General features: G+C 34.9%; 1 protein-coding gene across 1 annotated transcript in view; it reads right to left on the reverse strand.

Moving 5' to 3' along the window:
* Positions 1 to 19,375, reverse strand: part of Dync1li1 (dynein cytoplasmic 1 light intermediate chain 1) — a 33,919-nt gene that overhangs the window by 5,361 nt on the left and 9,183 nt on the right. Inside the window, exons 3-8 of the mRNA XM_026405781.2 lie at positions 13,201 to 13,317; positions 11,978 to 12,208; positions 9,094 to 9,263; positions 6,101 to 6,194; positions 2,264 to 2,399; positions 1,595 to 1,706 (exon numbers count right to left, since the gene is read on the reverse strand). Coding sequence (XP_026261566.1) covers positions 1,595 to 1,706; positions 2,264 to 2,399; positions 6,101 to 6,194; positions 9,094 to 9,263; positions 11,978 to 12,208; positions 13,201 to 13,317 — 860 coding nt within the window. The remainder of the gene's footprint in view (positions 1 to 1,594; positions 1,707 to 2,263; positions 2,400 to 6,100; positions 6,195 to 9,093; positions 9,264 to 11,977; positions 12,209 to 13,200; positions 13,318 to 19,375) is intronic.

Genomic DNA, 19,375 nt, shown 5'->3' on the forward strand with positions numbered 1-19,375 from the left:
GTGCCTGAGTTGGTGCTCAATAAGTATTTGAGGAATTAATAAAATAAAAAGAAAACTTAAAAAGTATAATTTGTTGGTAAGAGAATGGGAAACATTTTTGCTGGGTTATTTAATTCTGATGTATGCATTTCTTTTAATAGCTATCTAAACCTATTTAAATATGTGTCAATTGAATTTTCATTTGAGCTCACTTATTACTAATAACCCAAAAACAAAAGATAGATGCTCTACTTTGTGAATATTTGGATTTTTTTGTGGGGAGGAGGTACTAGGGATTGAACCCGGGGGTGCTTAACCACTGAGCCATATCCCCAGCCCTTTTTTAAATTTTGAGACAAGGTCTTGTTAAGTTGCTTAGGACCTCATTTAGTTGCTAAGGCTGGCTTTAAACTTGCAATCTCAGTTTAATCTGGCTTTAAACTTTAAACTGCCTGCCTCCTGAGCCACTGGGATTACAGGCATGTGCCACTATGCCCAACAAATGTTTGGATTCTTAAGAACATTTTTTTCATATTTTTTATTGGTGCATTATACTTACTCATGATGGTGAGATCTGTTGCTAAATATGCATACATACACATGATGTATAACAATATAATTTGGCCAGTATCATTCCCCATTATTTAAATAGGCAGAATCTATATACCAGCATTTCACCTTTCCCTCCCCTCCTTTAAGAATCCTAATATGTACTGAATCAAAATCATTTTCCTCTAAAATACATGTCTAAATCAAAAGGAAGTCGGAGAAAAGTACTATATGTAAACATTAATTTTTTTATACTTTTGAGAAACACCTACATCTGTGTCTATCATGTATTGTTTAACATGAAATCAAGATGTATATGTGAGAACATTACCTGATTTAACAGCTATAGAATAACATGGTAGTCAAAAATAAAATACAGAAAACTGAAAACTCTTGGATAGCTGTGGGTTAATGTAACTAGTAACTGTGGAAATGATCCGAGATCTGTCTCAATAGATAGAACTAAGAAAACTATCCTAGCAACCTTTTCTTGGCTTTTGGCTCAGCTATAGACTGTAAAGTTCACAGATTCTACCTATTTAAAAAAAAAAAATTATGGGGGTGGGTATCAGGGAATGAACTTGGGCAATTGACCACGGAGCCACATCCCCAGTCCTATTTTTTGTATCTTATTTAGAGACAGGGTCTGAGTTGTTTAGTGCCTCTCTTTTTGCTGAAACTGGCTTTTAACTCAGATTCTCCTGTCTCAGGTAGCTGCTGGGATTACATGTATGTGCCACTGCACCCAGCTATTTAAATTATTTCAAGATCCACATATTCACTGTGCCACCCTTTGATTTCCCAAGCACTATATTAATATATTCAGCAATAATATTTGCTTATATAAATATGCCAAAGGCTAATAAGATTCAGTGACTGAATAGTTGATTCATACTTTGCTAAAACAAATCCTTATATGAACTATACATTAGAAACACACAAATTACACTTTGAAACTCCCCTGATTGTACAGGACATTCTTGCTTATCTACCTACAACCTTAAAGTTATGGCCTACCTCTCAGTTTAAAAGCCGAAATATGGAAACTGTTTACCAAAATTGTTACCTTTCGAATAGGTGGTTTAGTTATGATGTCTTCAAAATTATCTTCTGCTTTCAATGTTTGAAAGTTTTCATGTAATATTCCTATTTTCTTATCATTATCCCACCCTGCTGGACTGTAAAAAATGGATATGTAAATTCTCAAACATTTATAACATATTTTTTTCATTCAATCCACAATAATGTAAAAAGAGTATTTTAATGAAGTCAATTTGACCAATATGGAAAACTAATTAATTTTTATTATAATGTTCAATTTTTATTTCACTAATTTCTACTTAAAATGATTACCAAATTCCTTATGTTTAAATGTTATTATATAGTCCCCCCCCCTTTTTTTTCCTGGGGGAGAGGGCAATAATTATTACCTCTCAGTTTTATTCAGGTTAACTTTCTAAAAGTATGTCAGATTACATATTTGGTCAAAATGTATCATAATCAATTACAAAATTAGTAGATATACTAATATAGATATACTAATAGAAAGTTCAGCTAAATGGCAAAGGCCTTTCAAAACAACCAGCAATAAAACTAAGGCCAGGAAATAAATAAATAATCGAGGAACAGATTCTCACCTACTCATCATGGAGAGGTCTACTGGTCCCATCTCAAAACTGAAAATGGTGGCTCATCAAGTAGTAGCAATAATGCACACATTTAACAGTATACTTACATAAATACTGCATCCTTTTCCACAACAATAGCAGGAATCTTATAAGGAAATCCATATAGTTTCTGAACGATGTATTTATATACTAAGTCTATATTTTTATTTTCTTTTACTGAAGTGTAAATAAGTGCTGCACCATCTGAATAATATCATTAAAGAAAATTCTGGACAAATTCTATAAATAGTTTCCATAAAACTGTGCATTCTCAACTTAACCTTTACATCTATAAGCCTGTTAGTTTAAAAAAATAAATTCCAGGGACTGGGGTTGTGGCTCGGGGGTAGAGTGTTCACCTTGCACATCTGGGGCCCTGGGTCCAATCCTCAGCATCACATAAAAATAAATAAAATAGCGGGAGGGAAAGGGAGTGAGATGAGAAGGGAAATTGCATGGAAATGGAAGGCGATCCTCAGGGTTATACAAAATGTCATATAAGAGGTAAGGAGGGGTAAGTCAAGAGAATACAAATGGAAGACATGATTTACAGTAGAAGGGGTAGAGAGAGAAAAGGGGAGGGGAGGGGAGGGGAGGGGAGGGGAGGGGGGATAGTAGACAATAGGACAGACAGCAGAATACATCAGACACTAGAAAGGCAATATGTCAATCAATGGAAGGGTAACTGATGTGATACAGCAATTTGTATACGGGGTAAAAGCGGGAGTTCATAATCCACTTGAATCAAACCGTGTAATATGATGTATTAAGAACTATGTAATGTTATGAATGACCAATAAAAAAAAAATAAAAAATAAATAAAATAAAGGTATTATGTCCATATACAACTAAAAAATAAATATTTAAAAATAAAGAAATAAATTCCAAGGGTATATAACTTGGCATTCAAAAGGCCTGGGTTCAATCCCAGCACTGACAAAACAATATAAAATACTTACAAATGGGCTAGAATCTAAATAAAATGTTTACATAATTAATTTAATTTAGAAGGATAGAAGCCTCATTAAGCCAAGAAGTAAAGGTAAATTTAGTAATATGCATACAACTATTTAAAGGACATAAAGAGAGAATTTTGATTTTAATCGTCCTTAAGCTTCATGAAGGAGGGGATATTTTTGTCAATAATTCTTTTGCCTTTTCAAAAAAATATTTCTTACAGTTTTTACTAATCCTAGGAATTAAGACTTGCAGAACAAAGCTCATGAGACTCAGCTCAAAGAGGACTTGGACAACCGAATATTGAGAAAAGGTGGAGTCAATTGTTACCAATGAAAAGTTTTCAAGATGACCCAAGGAAAACAGATTTCATGGCTGTTATGGTTTGGATGTGAGGTGTCCCCCTAAAGCTCACGTGTGAGACAATGCAAGAAGGTTCAGAGGAGAAATAATTGGGTTGTGAGAGTGTTAACCCATTCGGTGAATTAATCCCAATAGGGATTAATTGAGTGGTAACTGAAATGGTAGGGTGTGGCTGGAGGTGGGCATTAGGGGTGTGGCTTTGGGATATATATTTGCATCTATCAAGTGGAGATCGCTCTGTTTCCTGATCGTCATATGAGCTGCTTCTGCCATGATACTCTGCCACACTCTTCTGCCATGATATTCTGCCTCACCTTGATCCTAAGGAATGGAGAAAGCCTAGGAATTCTGAAACCGTTAAGCCTCCTTTACTCCTCTACAATTGTTCTGGTCAGATCTTTTAGTCACAGTAGGGAAAAAACTGACTACACAATGGCCCACACTTCAAACAATACCAATACACACAAGGATATATTAATCAATGCAGATTCTATCTTTGATCTTTTTTAAAAAAATTCTTTTAGTTGTAGGTAGACATAATACCTTTATTTAATTTATTTATTTTTAATGTGGTGCTGAGGATAGAACCCAGTGCCTCACATGTGCGAGGCAAGTGCTCAACCACTGAGCTACAATCCCAGACTACCTTTGACCTTTTATCTAAAAAAAGACCAAGCAGCCTATAGAAAAAGATGCATTGTGACTATTGACAAATGATATATTCATAGTGGCTAACAGAAATTCTATAACTAACCCTTAGGATCACAATTTAGTACTGATCATTGTGTTCCCTAGAAAGAGATGGTGACTTAAGCCAACATGAAATGCTGGGAGTGGTCTAACTTCTGAACTGGTTACTCACATTTTCTAGGACATAGCCTGAAGTTTATGAATCTAAAACTAGTACTGCTTAATTTAACTTACTGGAAAAAAAAAAAACATTAAAACTTTAAGCAGAAGCTTAATTGTGTGAACTTTATATTAATGATCTTGCCCATATTAAGAACCGAGATTTCTGCCAATCACAGTGGCACACACCTGTAATCCCAACAGCTCAGGATGCTAAAGCAGGAGAATCAAAGTTAACGCCAGCTTCAGCAACTTAGCAAAGCCTTAAGCAACTCAAGGAGACCCTGTCTCTAAATAAAATATAAAAAAGAGAAGGGGATGTGGCTCAGTGGTTAAGCAACCCTGGGTTCAATCCCAGGTACCAAAAAAAACCCCTCAAAATTTCTATAGTTGACAAATCTGCATTGCAACTGAAAATTTTTAAATAAAAATGATTTTGAACAGTCACCTTCACTCACTGATAAACATATACCTCACTAACTTGAAGTGACTTCTCACATTTTGTATTCTTTTAAAAATCAAGTGGCTCTAAAAGTCTATTTTAGTGGACAGTTTCCCTCTTGATTACATTTTTATATTTACATTTTCAAGTACAGCATTAAAAAGTGTTTATAAAGAGACTATTCTCAAATTTTCTATTTTTCAAAGATAATCAAAAGTCTCTAAGTTTCTATTTTAATTACTCCCATTTCTTGATAGTATGTAGATAAGCGCTATTTAATGCAATGCAACTCAACCACTAGGTGACATAAAAAAGAAAGGCCCATGAAGAGAGAAAGATCTGAAGAAAGAGGAAAGAGAAGCTGCCAGTGTCAAGTCATCTATCCAGCTAAGCTTTCTCTAAGTGCCTTCTAAACTAACTGTCCATTAATAAAATGATTTATAAACTGCACATATTAGGAACATGTATATATTGCTTATTATTATCTATCCCTAATAAAATTTCATTGCTTGTTACTATTCCTAATGTTATAATTTCATTACTCTTACACTCAAAAGATTTGGCTGTGGAATATAATTGTAAATATCTGATCCAACAGGGGCAGGAGGGAATAGCTAGCTCTCTTCAGTGTACTCAAGGTGTGACTGAGTTTCCAACTGTGAATTCTCTTGAAAACATTCACTGTAACTCTCATTTCCTCTTTCTCTTAGTAGTAAATGTTACTCACTGGCTCACTTAATCCCTGCAATCTAGATTAAAAAGGCTGCCTATGACGGGTTTTCAAATCTTGTGGTCATAAATATAATACTTTTAAAAAGTACAGATTCTCCATTTACATTTTGTACAATTCCAATCCAATAGGTCTTAGCTAAACATATAGCCATATTTTGAAGCCCATAATTTAGACTCTTTATGGAGAAGATAACATATTAAACAAACTAAAAAAGAAAATACACAAACTTGAAGATTGACCTTGCCTCACACCACCCATCCCCAATAAGCAAATAGTTTTTTAATCAGATATGTACACAATGCCTTTGCATTAGAATTTTCCACAATTAATGATTTTTCTTAAGAATAGTATTTTAAAAGTAGCATATCAAACTTACATATTAACACTTGTTTTCATACCTAAAATATTCACATATAAATGACTTGGGAACTAAAATTAAATTTCCAACTACATACAAGAAAAATAACATTTACAGAATTTCTAAAGCACATCAATTTCCTTTATTTTTAAAAACAAAATAGATAGGGTACACTGCATCCATAAATGTTATTAAAAGGATACACTGTAAACAAAACTTCCGGATGTGTGACTGGATAAAATCGAAATGTTCATCTCTGTAGTCATGTTCTTTCTCCAATACACTAATGGCATCACACTGTTGAGTTAAAATTATTTAATCAAAATTAAATGTAATAATTTAAACAGTTCAATTCTGGATGAGGAACATCACAAACCTACCACTCTGCTACTGTGACTGAATAAAATAAACACGAGAATATAAGTTAATACTTTTAGCTGGAGTTTTAGTAACTTTCTTTAAAAAGCACTGACTTCTATGTTATGTTGCATCTGATCAGAACACCAAAGAGAAAGTTCTGGAACATGAAAGAATGAAGAATAACAAGCTGAGCTTATAGTAAGTGGTCATGAAATAGGATAGGAAAGAAAAAATACAGAAGAGACAAAAGAAAAGAAGAATGCAACTTTAATCTAAAAGCTTAAGTCCCACATACCTTTCCTCCCCAAGCCAATTTTTCTCCCAGGTCTGATACTCCCAAATTTCACTTAGGAAAACTGTACTATTAATTACTCTATGTAATAAATAAAGCAAAGAGAGATATACTATTTCAAGAAACCTATAATATAGGGTACTTTCCAACTGATCAGATAAATGAAGACCTTGTTAGCTTAAGGATTCTGAGAATGCCAGACCACCATAAATCAGCTTGTTATCATCAGACTGATGTCATCCCCATACACCTTCCCATGCCAACTCTCTACCATTTTCCTTTTAAAAAAGAGCCTGAGAACCCAAAAGGGTCTCTTACTCTGAAGATGGCCTACATTTTCCCTTGAATGTGTCTTAGGTTTTCTAAATAAATCTGTCTGTGCCTTTAACTTATTTCTGCCACATTTGTCAAGAACCCCACTCATCCTTGAGTTGAGGTCCCCCTCTCCAGAAACTCAGACCTGGTCCAATATCAGTCATACTTGCTAACTTGACTTTGAATTCCATAATAATTTTTTAATCTAAAATCTAATCCAGTTCTTTAAAACACATCAGTATAACCAGGGAGTCTTCACCTCTCACCAGTTCCTCTTTCATCCTGTAATTCCCAACTGATTTTCATTTCTTTTCTGATGTTTTTATTCATGCTGACTACAATCTCACCAATAACAAAGGGAATTTCAGTTTATTTTTGAAATGCTACCTGTACAATTAGTGAAACAATTCTGAATTCAAATATTTTTTCCAAACCCTTCTGAAAGGCATGACGTTTAAAAACTAAACTTTTAATAATGTTCACTATATCTAATATTAGTTTGGGTTCAAATTTTATATGTAACTTCTTTGCTATACATATAAACATTATAGGACAGAATCTTCTTACATCAGGTTTTTTTTTTTTTTTTTTTTTTTTTTTAAAGATACTGGGGTTTGAACCCAGGTTGCTCTACCTCTAAGCTATATCCCCCCCCAGCTCTTTTTAATTTTGAGACTGGGTTTTGCTAAGTTACCAAAAATGGCTTCAAACTTGCAATCCTCCTGCCTTACTGTCCCAGGTTGCTGTGATTACAGGTGTCTACCAAAACACCCGGCTCCTTGTCTAATTGACTAGCACTTGTTAGGCTATTGAGAGTGATTTCAAATAATTAAAGATACTTTAATCTGTTGACTTAATGACACTTTTGCTGAAACATGGCAGTTTAATAAAGAGACTTTAACTGTAGCAGTTGTAGAACACTTCTTTAGCATGCATGAGGCCCCGAGTTCAACAAAAACAAAAAATTAACTGAATCAGAGCATGTGGACTTAAAACAAGAAACGTCGTCTCCCTGAATATCCATTTCCAGTCTTTTAAATGGAAGAAGCTGAACCACACACTTCCACATACATTCTCTGGTCCCCTTACACATTTAAAAGCTCATAAACTTAAGTATATCTAATGGTGTTTGAAGATTTTATAAAACACAGTAGATGCTATCTTCAGGCATGAAAATTTTATGAATCATTCTATGGCTCTTTTGATAATGATTCAGGACCCTTTAAACTTAACATTTTTCTTTGGAAAATAAGACTGCTTTTTATGAGAAAAGTTGAGGCATAAAACAGGCAAACGTGCCAACAAATAGCTTGTTTGCTAAACAATACAAAAACAGACCACTGAATCACTGGGATTATAGGCATGTGCTACTGTGCCTGGCTCTATCATCACCTTTTTAATATTAATTTTTTAGTTGTAGATGGTCAAAATATCTTTATTTTATTTTTATGTGGTGCTGAGGATCAAACCCAGGGCCTCACATGTGCTGGGCGAGCGCTCTACCACTGAACCACAATCCCAGACCCAATCACCTTTTTTTTAATAAGTAAGAAACCCTAGATAATTGCCTACCAACTTTATATCATAATAGGTGCTTCAAGATGTTTATAAGTCCATTTTAAGTATATTAATATATCAAAATGTAATGTTTAAAAAAATTTTACAAAATTAATAAACTATCGTTTCACCTGTAATTATGTATACTATACTGCCTGTACAATGAAGTTTAATTGAAATTATGAAAATGAAATTCAATCACTAAGTATCTTAAGTAACACTTTAAAACAATTATGATCATGATCACAGAAGCTGTAGCCAAGAAAAGGAAAAATGCATAACACTGAAGCAGCATAATGACTCTGTACCTTCCTTCCCTTCACACTGTCATCTGCTACACCAGAATTTTCTGGTGTGTGGGGATTAGAACTGAAAGATTTACTTTTACCTCTGCCCACCTTTTGCGATGGCTCTGAAAGCTACACCTCATCTTCTATAGACACAAGCAACTTAACTCTAGGGCAACATTTTTACAAGTGAAATGTCTAGGAAAACAATGAAATAAATTTTTTTTTAGTCACAAATTAACAAACATTTAAGCACCATCAAATATTTTAAAACTATTATTTCTATGTGATAAAACTAATGCAACTCCAAAACAACATGGAAAACAAAGTAGTTGTTCATTGCTTGGTGAGTATCAGTAGTAAAATCTGTAAGAAGCAAACTAACCTTTGTGCAAACTACAAGGACTGGAATGCCCAAGTTATGTGTAAGTGTATCTGCACCCAGAGGTAAAACTACACTGTCGTCTTTGTCTTCCTGCAATGCCGTGTTTCTTCTCTGAGGAGAGGCTGGAAAGTCTTCTCCTGGCTCTACATATTCTTGGAAGTCTCTAATCACTGAAATTAAAAGTAAACATAGTTATTTCTGCCATAGTTTAAATATATAGTTTACTCGAGTTTATACTTAATTTTTTGTAAGAGAAAAAACAAAAAATTGTTTGAGAAATCTATTCTGGGCCCAGCATGGTGGCTCATGCCTGTAATCTTAGAGACTAGGGGGGCTAAGGCAGAAGGATTGCAAGTTCAAGGCCAGCCTGGGGAACTCAGCAATACCCTGTCTCAAAGAAATAAAAAAGCCTAGGGGTATAGTTCATGACTCTGCACCTTCATCTGGCGAAGTGCCCCTGGATTTAATCCTCAGTATCAAAATTTAAAAAAAAAAAAAAAATGTTTCATAGAAGAGTATGCAGGCACTGGAACCACAGTAATAATTTTGAGCCACAATACTGCACTGATAATTCAAAGAGTAGAGCTCTATGTAGGTCTGATTCAGTCTGTGAAAAAAAGACTTTGGACAAGTTATACTATACCTTTGACTCTTTACCTTCTCTGAAAGGATGAGTACTACAGAATAAAAAATAAATAAATGTGGGAGAAAAAACATCCTACAATTTAAAATACAGTATTAGTTGAACAGTGATGCATATCTGTAATCCAAGCAACTTGAGGCTGAGGCAAGAGGATCACAAGTTCAAGGCCAGCCTTGGTAACAGTGAGACCGTGTCTCAAAATAAAAAATGAAAAGGACTGGAGATGTAGTTCAGTAATAGAGCACCCTGGATTCAATCCCTGGTATTGCAATAAAATAAAAATTTAAATTAAAAAAAAACCCACACTGCTAGATAACTGTTCTTTTTGTGGTAGCAGGAATTGAACTCAGGAGCACTTGGCCACTGAGCTACATCTCCAGCCCTATCTTGTGTTTTATTTAGAGACAGTATCTCAATGAATTGCTTAGCACCTTGCTGTTGCTGAGGCTGGCTTTGGACTCTAGATCCTCCTGCCTCAGCCTCCAGAGGCTGGGATTACAGGCATGAGTGCCCAGCTGCTAGATAACTTTTTCTAATATTACTTTTCTTTATTTCTTTTTCTAAGCCCTTTATTCAGGTTTCCTTTTACATAAGCTCAATCTTGTACCAAGTTCATTCTTTAAACCTAATAAAAAATTAATGAGCTATTACCAATGCAGATAAACTTTTTGAAATCATTTGCAAGACTGTCAAAATTATCATTTAAAAGAAAGTAAATTAAAAAAAACAAATTGAATATGTTGAAAGTCTTAATAATGTATGCTTGACTCAGTAATTACCTTTCTAGGAATTCTCAAGGACACAATCAGGGAAGTACAAACACAGGAATTTCCATTTAACATTGTTTTTCATGTTTAAAAGCAAAACAACATATCTGGAAAGAAATTTATCCACTACAAAAACAGAATGTGAGGATATACTGTGCAGACCCATAAAATGTCAAGTTTTTAAATACTTAATGCTGTAAGAAAATAACATTAAGAGAGAGATAATGAAGAAAATCAAAAACTTCAGTTTAGAAATAAAAAGAATATCAGAAAAAATATACTAAGGCATATTTTGTGAAATTTAATACAGGTAAGTATATTACTTACATAATTAGAGAAAAAGTTATTTTTTAAGCAACTATGAACTAGTTGCTTAACTATGGATTATGAATATTGACTCCTATGGAGGAAAACTTCTGAAATTACATGAGATTAAGGAATAGGGAATCCTGAATAGCTGAGTAGGAGTCCCCAGGAACCCAGGGTCATGTTACATACCACTAGCAGCTCTTGTGGCTAATATCTTTAATAAAGATCAGAGGTTGAAATCTAACAGTTATTCTCAAATTTTATCATGTACCAGAATCACCCAAAGAGCTTGTTAAATCACAGATCACTGGATCCACCTTCAAGAGTTTCTCGTTCAGTACTCTGAGGTGAAAATTTCTTTCAGGTTCCCAGCTATACTGATATTGATGCTGTTGGTTCAGGGACCACAGGCTGAGCACTACTGCTCTAGTATAAATTAGATTCAGGGGTGGGGGGTGGGGTGGCAATGCTATAGGCCAAGGTCAACAGGGGAGAAAAAGTACAGATTAAAAGCATTAGACATCCTTTTCAATGACTTGACAAAAATTTCCTTTAAGTTTCTTTCCTTACATTTAAATTTACCCCTAAAAGTTATCACTGGCTAATGGTAATAAACAATTTCATCTACATCTACATATTTCCTTAGGCAAAGTTCAACAATGGCAAGTGAAGAACTCTCAGGTTTACAACCTGTTAGAAATAATCCTGTTTCATTTTCATAATCTCTATGAAAATTTCCTATTCATAAGAGCATGTGCAAAATGTATTATGTACTTTGTAAATAATTCAATCATCTTAACATCTTTTTATTTATGTCATTAACATCTTTTCAAGCATATTTCATTTGAACAAAGTTGGTGAGATTACTATCAAGAAATAAAACTTCTGGAAATGAGCAGCTGAAAAAAGATTCCTATTTCTCCCCCTAAAAAATTACTTCTCAAAGTGAACACTCACAATCTTTTGGCAAGAAGAAAAGGCACCTTAGTCAAAGTTTACCATCATGTATGTCTCCAATTTAAAACTATATTAAAACCTAGCATGTCATCCAAATTAGATTTCAAAAACAGTAGTCAATTTTGTTTCCTTCATTAAACCTCATTCATAATATAACATTTTAATTAATATTTTTGGTATATGAAACCTATATTTCTAGATTACTCACGCTTTTGTTCCATTTCTTTCATCTCTTCAGGAGGGATTTTCAATTTGTCAACATGTTCTCTAACAACACTTGCCCACTTCTGTAAAGAATCCAAAGCAGTCCAAGGCTTTGACATATCAACAACAAACATAACTAGAGTGTCCTTCAGAGACATGGCATCCAGTGAAAATTTAAGGAGTCCTTTGTGATAAAGGTCTCCATCTAAGATCCATACATTACATCTTGTTTGATCTATAACAGACAAAAGAAAGTTACCAAGGCAACAGTATTAAATCACTTCATCTAACTAACAATACTACTTGATATTTTAGGGCATCTCCACAGGAGATATCAACTAGCTTTGATAAAGTTCAACAAAATATTTAGGTCACATCTACAAATTTAGTAAAGGCCTAAAATTATTTAATGGCACACCAGAGCACCAAAGCAACCTTTACTTCATGAATCTTAACCCAAAGCCAAGAGAGTACATAATGTGTTTTATTTATGTATGTATATACATATGTGGTGCTGGGGACTGAACCCAGGATCTCACACTCAGCAAAAGGCTCTACCATGTGGGCTGGTGAGCAATATAACCAGCCCAACATGTTAATATTTTTACTAAGAGCAGATAAAGCCATGACTACTAAAGATATCATATACAAAAATGAGAAGGCTAATGATTGATATAAGAAAAAAAAAGATTGACCAGATGAAAAAAATGTAGAATAGATTATGTTATTATTAGAAAATGGGGAAAAGTAAAAAGGGAATCAGCGAAACAATCACTACCTGAGGGAAGATAAACTGAGAAATTAAAATTCTTCATGGACAGCCAGAAGGCTAACATCTATATATCAGAAAACCCTAAGCTATTTAAAAATATCATTACATGACCCCCATAATACCCTAAGAGGCTTTAAAGTATCACTATGTGAACCCCAATCCCAGATCAATAAAGTATACATAAACATAAGTACTTAACTGCCCCGCATGATATCGCAGAGTCTAGTAAAAAATGATACACTAAGAAAGGTCAAGGGCTAGGGTGAGCAACAAAATGCCTCAGAACAGACTTCAGTAAACGTATATTAAGAAATAAATTGGGCTGGGGCTGTAGTTCAGCAGTAGTGCCCTTGCCTGGCATGTGTGAGGCACTGGGTTTGATTCTCAGCACCATGTATAAATAAAGGTATATCAACAACTAAAAAATTTTTAAAAATAAATAAATTGACTCTCACCATCCCTGTCTTCATCATGTACATTTAAGTACAAATATTCCAATCCTCTTCCTTTCTTGTACTCCTCTATTCCCTGAATTTTTCTTATTAAGCTTGTTTTTCCAGCTCCATCTTCACCTAAATACATATTAAAAAAAAAAAAAAAGACATGGATTATTTAAAGACGCTTTCTGGTGCCATGTGAAAAGCCCAGCTGGAACTAGCTTCAACCAAAAAGGTAATCTGATAGAAGAAAACTGGGTAGCTACAGAATCAAAGATACAAACTCCATCACCACCAGGATTCTCTCTCCCAGTATTGCTGCTGCTCTTGTTAAGTCTTGTTATATCCTGTAACAAATGACATCTTCTGTAAGTAATTTTTCAGGGGATGGGGAGACAATATAGAACACCACAGCTTCACATGCTAGGCAAGTATTCTACTACTGAGCTATACCCCCAGCCTTTTTATTTTTATTTTATTTTACTTTTTTCTGTACTGAGGATTGAACCCTGGGGTTCTTAACCACTGAACTATATCTAGTCTTTTTTTATATTTTATTTAGAGACAGGGTCTCACTGAGTTGTTGCTAAGTGTCTCACTAAGTTTCTGAAGCTAGCTTTAAAATCACAATCCTCCTCCTCAGCCTCCCAAGCTGCTGAGATTACAGCATGTGCCACTATGCCTGGCCCTTTTAATTTTGAGACAGGGTTTCCTTAGATCATCAAGGCTGTCCTGGAACTTATGATCCTTCTGCTTCAGCCTACTCAGTTGTCAGGTAGTGTGTCAGTACAAGCCAGCAATAACTAAGTGATAGGTGGATATTCCTTTTCTCTTGATTCTCTCTGAAAATACCATTCTGAGATTCTCTCTTCTGGAATTTTAAATGATGACAGTTATACTTAGCATTCAGCACCTTATAAATTCTTTTTTTAAAATAAACTTTGAAAAATAAAAGAATATGTGGTCAAATAAATGTAATATGTTAAACATTAGTTTGAGACTTTTTCCCCACCTTATGATTTCAAAATTCTTCATTTCTGTTAAAAAAAATCAGAAGTGATCACATTGAGAATAAAGATTTCATAAACATAGCATCTGGGGTTATCAGAGACTTGAGCAAAATCTGATCTTCTTATAGATGAGGAAATTGAGGCCATGGCCACAAAGATTGATAGAATGGTAAGAATTCAAGCCTCCCCAAAGCCAAGTCAACTTCCTTGGGAATGCAATTCCCTTGACTCCCTAATCCCAAGAATTTTCTAACAACCTAACCAGTGCTTGGCAAAGAGAAAGTTTCTCAAAATGTTTGAAGAAGCACTTTGCTTTAGTGAAACAAAATATGAGAGCAAAATTTTTAAGAACTATTTTTCTCTCATCTATCATCTGTCAACTCTAATAATACCTGGAAATTAGATGAAATCTACACTCATATAGTTTACAGATATTTTAAGCCCATTTCTTCTTTTCATAAGTCTTACACCTCAATTATATTGACTTTTTTACGACTTTCACTTTATACCTAAATGCACTCTGACATGATTGTCTTGATGGCAAATATGTACACCTAAGAATAGAACTATTTCATGAAAAATCGAAAAGACCAATGAAGACAAAGATTCTTCAAAATCTTGGGGTTTTTTTTATCTGAAATATCTGCAAAGATACATACAGCTTTCAATGATATTATCTGTCTTCTTTGTTGTCTTTAAGCAAAAAGCTTATTAACTCCTGGCCACCTCCCAGTTGTCTTCTCACTCTGTAAATATATCACTCAAAAATAAGCATTAGCCTGGCACAGTGGTGCACACCTGTAATCCCATCTACTCAGGAGGCTGAGGCAGGATTTGAAGTTTGAGGCCTGGCTGGGCAACTTAGCAAAACTGTGTCTCAAAAAGGGGAAGTAGGGAGAGCTAGAAGTATAAGTTCAGTGGTAGACTGCTTGCCTGACATGTGTGAGGCCCCAGGTTCAATCCCCAGTACCAAAACCAGAAACAAACCAAACAAAAACAAATAAGCATTAAATGTATGCCACACTTCATTTCCTGTCCTACAGGTAAGCGGTCTTCCCAAAGCAATCTTATCAGGCCATTCTCTCTTAAGATTGTTCAGGAATTCTGGTTAATGATATGTATGCAGAGGTATTTAGAGGGAAACCTCCTGATATTTACAACATATTTTGAAATAAATCAGTTAGGACACCTCTGATAAAGCAAATGTAGTTAAATGTTAATGGCAGAATCTAAGTTGGGATTCATGAAGATTAATTATAAAATTCCTTCTACTTTCTATGTTTGGAATTTTCATAAGATGGGAGAAAAACCCTTTAGGGTCTTCCCACGGCTCTTGCAGGTAAAAGATAAGACATAAAAGTCAACACTTCTTACAAAGTCCCCTTTACCTCTCCTGCCCACCTCTATCATATCCAGTCCCCCACCTGCAATGTTAAGCTCTAGATATCTAGTTTCCAGCAACTTCTTCCAGTGCAGCAGAGAAGCATCACTCACTCCCAACTCTAAATCTTCACATAGGGTGTCACTTCTCTTTAGAATATTCTTCCCTTCCCCTCACTTGAGAAAACCCAAGCTTATTCTTCAGGTCTCTAGGAAGCTTTCTTTCTTTGACTCCTAAGTTTGGTTAAGCACCCTCCTTTGTACTCCCAATAGCAGCAGACACACTGAGGATATCACATAACATCATGGGTCTGTTTCCTGCAGAGAATATCAAGTCTATCCCCTCATTCAACAAATACTTTTTGGGCAGGTTCTCTTAACCATAGCAGGATATAAAGACCTAGCTTTTAAGAAGATTAAAGAGAAGAAAAACTGTCCTATTATTTTCTTTTCTGTCCCCCCCCACCCCCACCCCATCCCCATATTGGAGATTGAACCCAGGGATTCTGGGAATGTGAGCTACATTCCCAGACCTTTTTATTCTTTGAGACAGAGTCTCATTAAGTTGCTTAGGGCCTTGCTTATTTGCTGAGGCTGGCCTCAAACTCTTGTCTTAGACTCCTGAATCGCTTAGAAAATGTCATATTATTTCCTAACAGGTACTTCGTGCTTGCTCATCAAAAACAGAAATGTGTCCCATGTATAGACAATCCCTTACATTCTATTAAAATCCTTCATTATCCATACATACAAAACTCAATGGGTTATCTCATTCAGTAACCAGTCAATTAATAGTATAAGCTCATTCTTCCTTCACTAAATGTAGGAAGAAACTTTTCTCAGTCATTGTTGCTGGTTGGAAGCTACTTTGCCACAGCCAAGCTGGACTATGTTTAAAGATACTAAAAAGTCCATCCTGGGCTGGGGGTGTAGCTCTGTAGTACAGCACTTCCTAGCACACTTGAGACCCTGGGTTCAATCACCAGTACCTCCAAAACAAAAATAATAAGCATGAACCTTCTCCCTTTATTCTACTATGCAATTGCAACATTAAAAAAAAAAAAGTTAAAATTCAGGATGCCTATCCTTTGAAACTGATAGACACTTAAAATTATTATTAATTTTTATTTTTAGTTATACATGACAGTAGAATGTATTTTGGCAGAATATACATACATAAAGTATAACTTGTTCTATTAGGTTCCCACTCTTGTAAGGAGTTATCCTGGTTGTGTATAAAATACAAGGCTAGAAAGTTATCTCCGATTAATTCTATTGTCTTTTCCTATTCACCTCCCTTCCCCCTTCCCTTCCCTTCCCTTCCCTTCATTACCCTTTGTCTAGACCAATCTATTTCTAATTATTCCCCTCCCCAACCTCCCTTGTTTTGGGTTAGCATCCACAAATCAGAGAGAACATTTGGACTTTAGTTTTTGGGGACTGGCTTATTTCACTTAGCATGATATTCTCCAGTTCTATCTATTTACTGGCAAATGCCATAATTTAATTCTTCTTTATGGCTGAGTAATATTCTACTGTGACTGTGTGTGTGTGTGTGTGTGTGTGTGTGTGTGTGTGTGTGTGTATATATATATATATATATATATATATATATATAGCATTTTCTTTATCCATTCATCCACTGAAGGACAAACATGGATGTGACTGCATCACTGCAGTATGCTGATTTTAAGTCCTGTGGGTATAGACCAAAGAATAGGATAGCTGGGTCAAATGGTGGTTCCATTTCAAGTTTTCTAAGGAATCTACAAACTGCTTTCCATGGTGGCTACACCAATTTGCAGTCCCACTGGCAATGTATGAGGGTACTTTTCTCCCCACATCCTCACCAACATTTATTGTTACTTTTATTCTTGATAATTGCCATTCTGACTGGAGTGAGATGAAATCTCAGTACACTTTTAGTTTGCATGTCTCTAATTTCTAGTGATGCTGAACATGTTTCATATATATTTTGACCATTCGTATTTCTTCTGTGGAAGTGTCTGTTCTGTTCCTTTGCCTATTTATTGATTGGGTTATTAAAAATTATTTTTAAGGGCAAACTATTCAAGAAACATAAGTCTCTAAATTACAATATATTTTTGGAGAATATTTTATAGACTATTAGTTTGAGGAGTAAAATAAAGTAGAAATAACTGCATATGTATTTTTTTCTTCATAAGTAGTACTCTTTAAAAAAAATTTTTTTTAGTTGTAGATGGATACAACACATTCATTCATTCATTCACTTATGTGGTGCTGAGGATCAAACCCAGTGCCTCACACATGGTAGGTGAGTACTCTGCCACTGAGCCACAACCCCAGCCCCCAAATAATATACTTTTAAAGTGGCAAGTACAGCAATGGGGCCTGTGTAACTTCAGACAATGCTGAAAAATTAGCCTATCTTCAGGTCCTTGGCCAGCAGCAGGCAGTGAAACAGACACACCAGCTTTAAGTCTGCCAGCCAAATACTGATCTATATATACACTTATATAAGCAGAGAGTTTCTGTTTAAACAGCCCATATGAAAGCCCTCCTATAAAGTACAGAACATTTTACCTAAATTTTCATTTTGTATACTAGATTTTCTGTTGGAGGGCATATTTTATTTTTTATTGGTGCATTATAGTTATACATGATGGTGGGATTTGTTGTTACATATTCATACAAGCACAAAATATAATTTGGCCAATATTATTCCCCAGCACTTCTTCCTTTCTTTCCCTTGAAGAGCTTATGTTAAAGGTATTTTAAAAACAAACCAAAACAATTCACTAGATTAATATTATTATAATGGAGCTATTTTCGTGTCCACATGCTGAAGCTTTTTGTGTAAAGGACTAGACACTAAATATTTTAACAGGCCACTTAAGGTCTCTGTCATATATTTTCATCCCATACTGCTTTAAAAATTGGAAAAACAAAAAGCCATCCTTAGCTTGCTGACCACTCAAACACAGACCATGGTCCAAACCCCACAGGACCATGGATGGACCAAAGGAGGACAGGTTTATTGATCAGACTAAAATGAAATTCTCCACAGCAAATAAACCTGCATTACAAATTATTTGTCTATCTCCCATAAAAATAAGTTATTCTCTGTAAGTCAAGTATAAGATCCAAGCATTTAAGTTTTGTTTTACCACAAAGCATACAAGGCCATCAGTTCTCATTTCAGCTCAAATTTGAAAACAAAATTGATTACAAATCTCAAAATTCACACAAAGTTGCCCAAACCATAGAAATTTAAAGCCATGCTTATGACACTGTTTTACTTTCCTGACAGATCTCTAACAGGTAATAGATTAAACATTACTGTCATCCATTACTATTTTTTTTTTTTTTTTTGCAGTACTGTTAAGCCAGGGCACTCTATCACTAAGCCACACCCCATCCCTTTTTATTTTATTTTGAGACAAAGTCTTAAGTTGCCAGGCTGACCTCAAAGTTTCAGTCCTCCAGTCATAGTCTTTCAAGTCACTCACTCATTCATTGCTTCTTGATCAGAGAGACACTAGAAATATAACTTCTTTGTAAGATACCAGCAGTGCATTAAAAAGATAACAAGAAAATATGAGTCATGTGAAAATGAGTAGTCATGCAAAACACTTAAGAACACATAACCCATTGACAACTGCTAATCTGAATACTTCCAAAGGATGCCACTGTTTGAAGTGATTTACCAACACCTCATATAATCCTTCCAATAATCCTAAAAGGTAAAGCAGTACTAGCTGAAGGATAAAAAGGGATGACAATGGGTGAAATTAAGCAATACACTGCCTCTTCTTTCTGAG

This window comes from Urocitellus parryii, chromosome 3 (assembly GCF_045843805.1).
Source record: "Urocitellus parryii isolate mUroPar1 chromosome 3, mUroPar1.hap1, whole genome shotgun sequence".
NCBI classification, from domain to species: domain Eukaryota; kingdom Metazoa; phylum Chordata; class Mammalia; order Rodentia; family Sciuridae; genus Urocitellus; species Urocitellus parryii.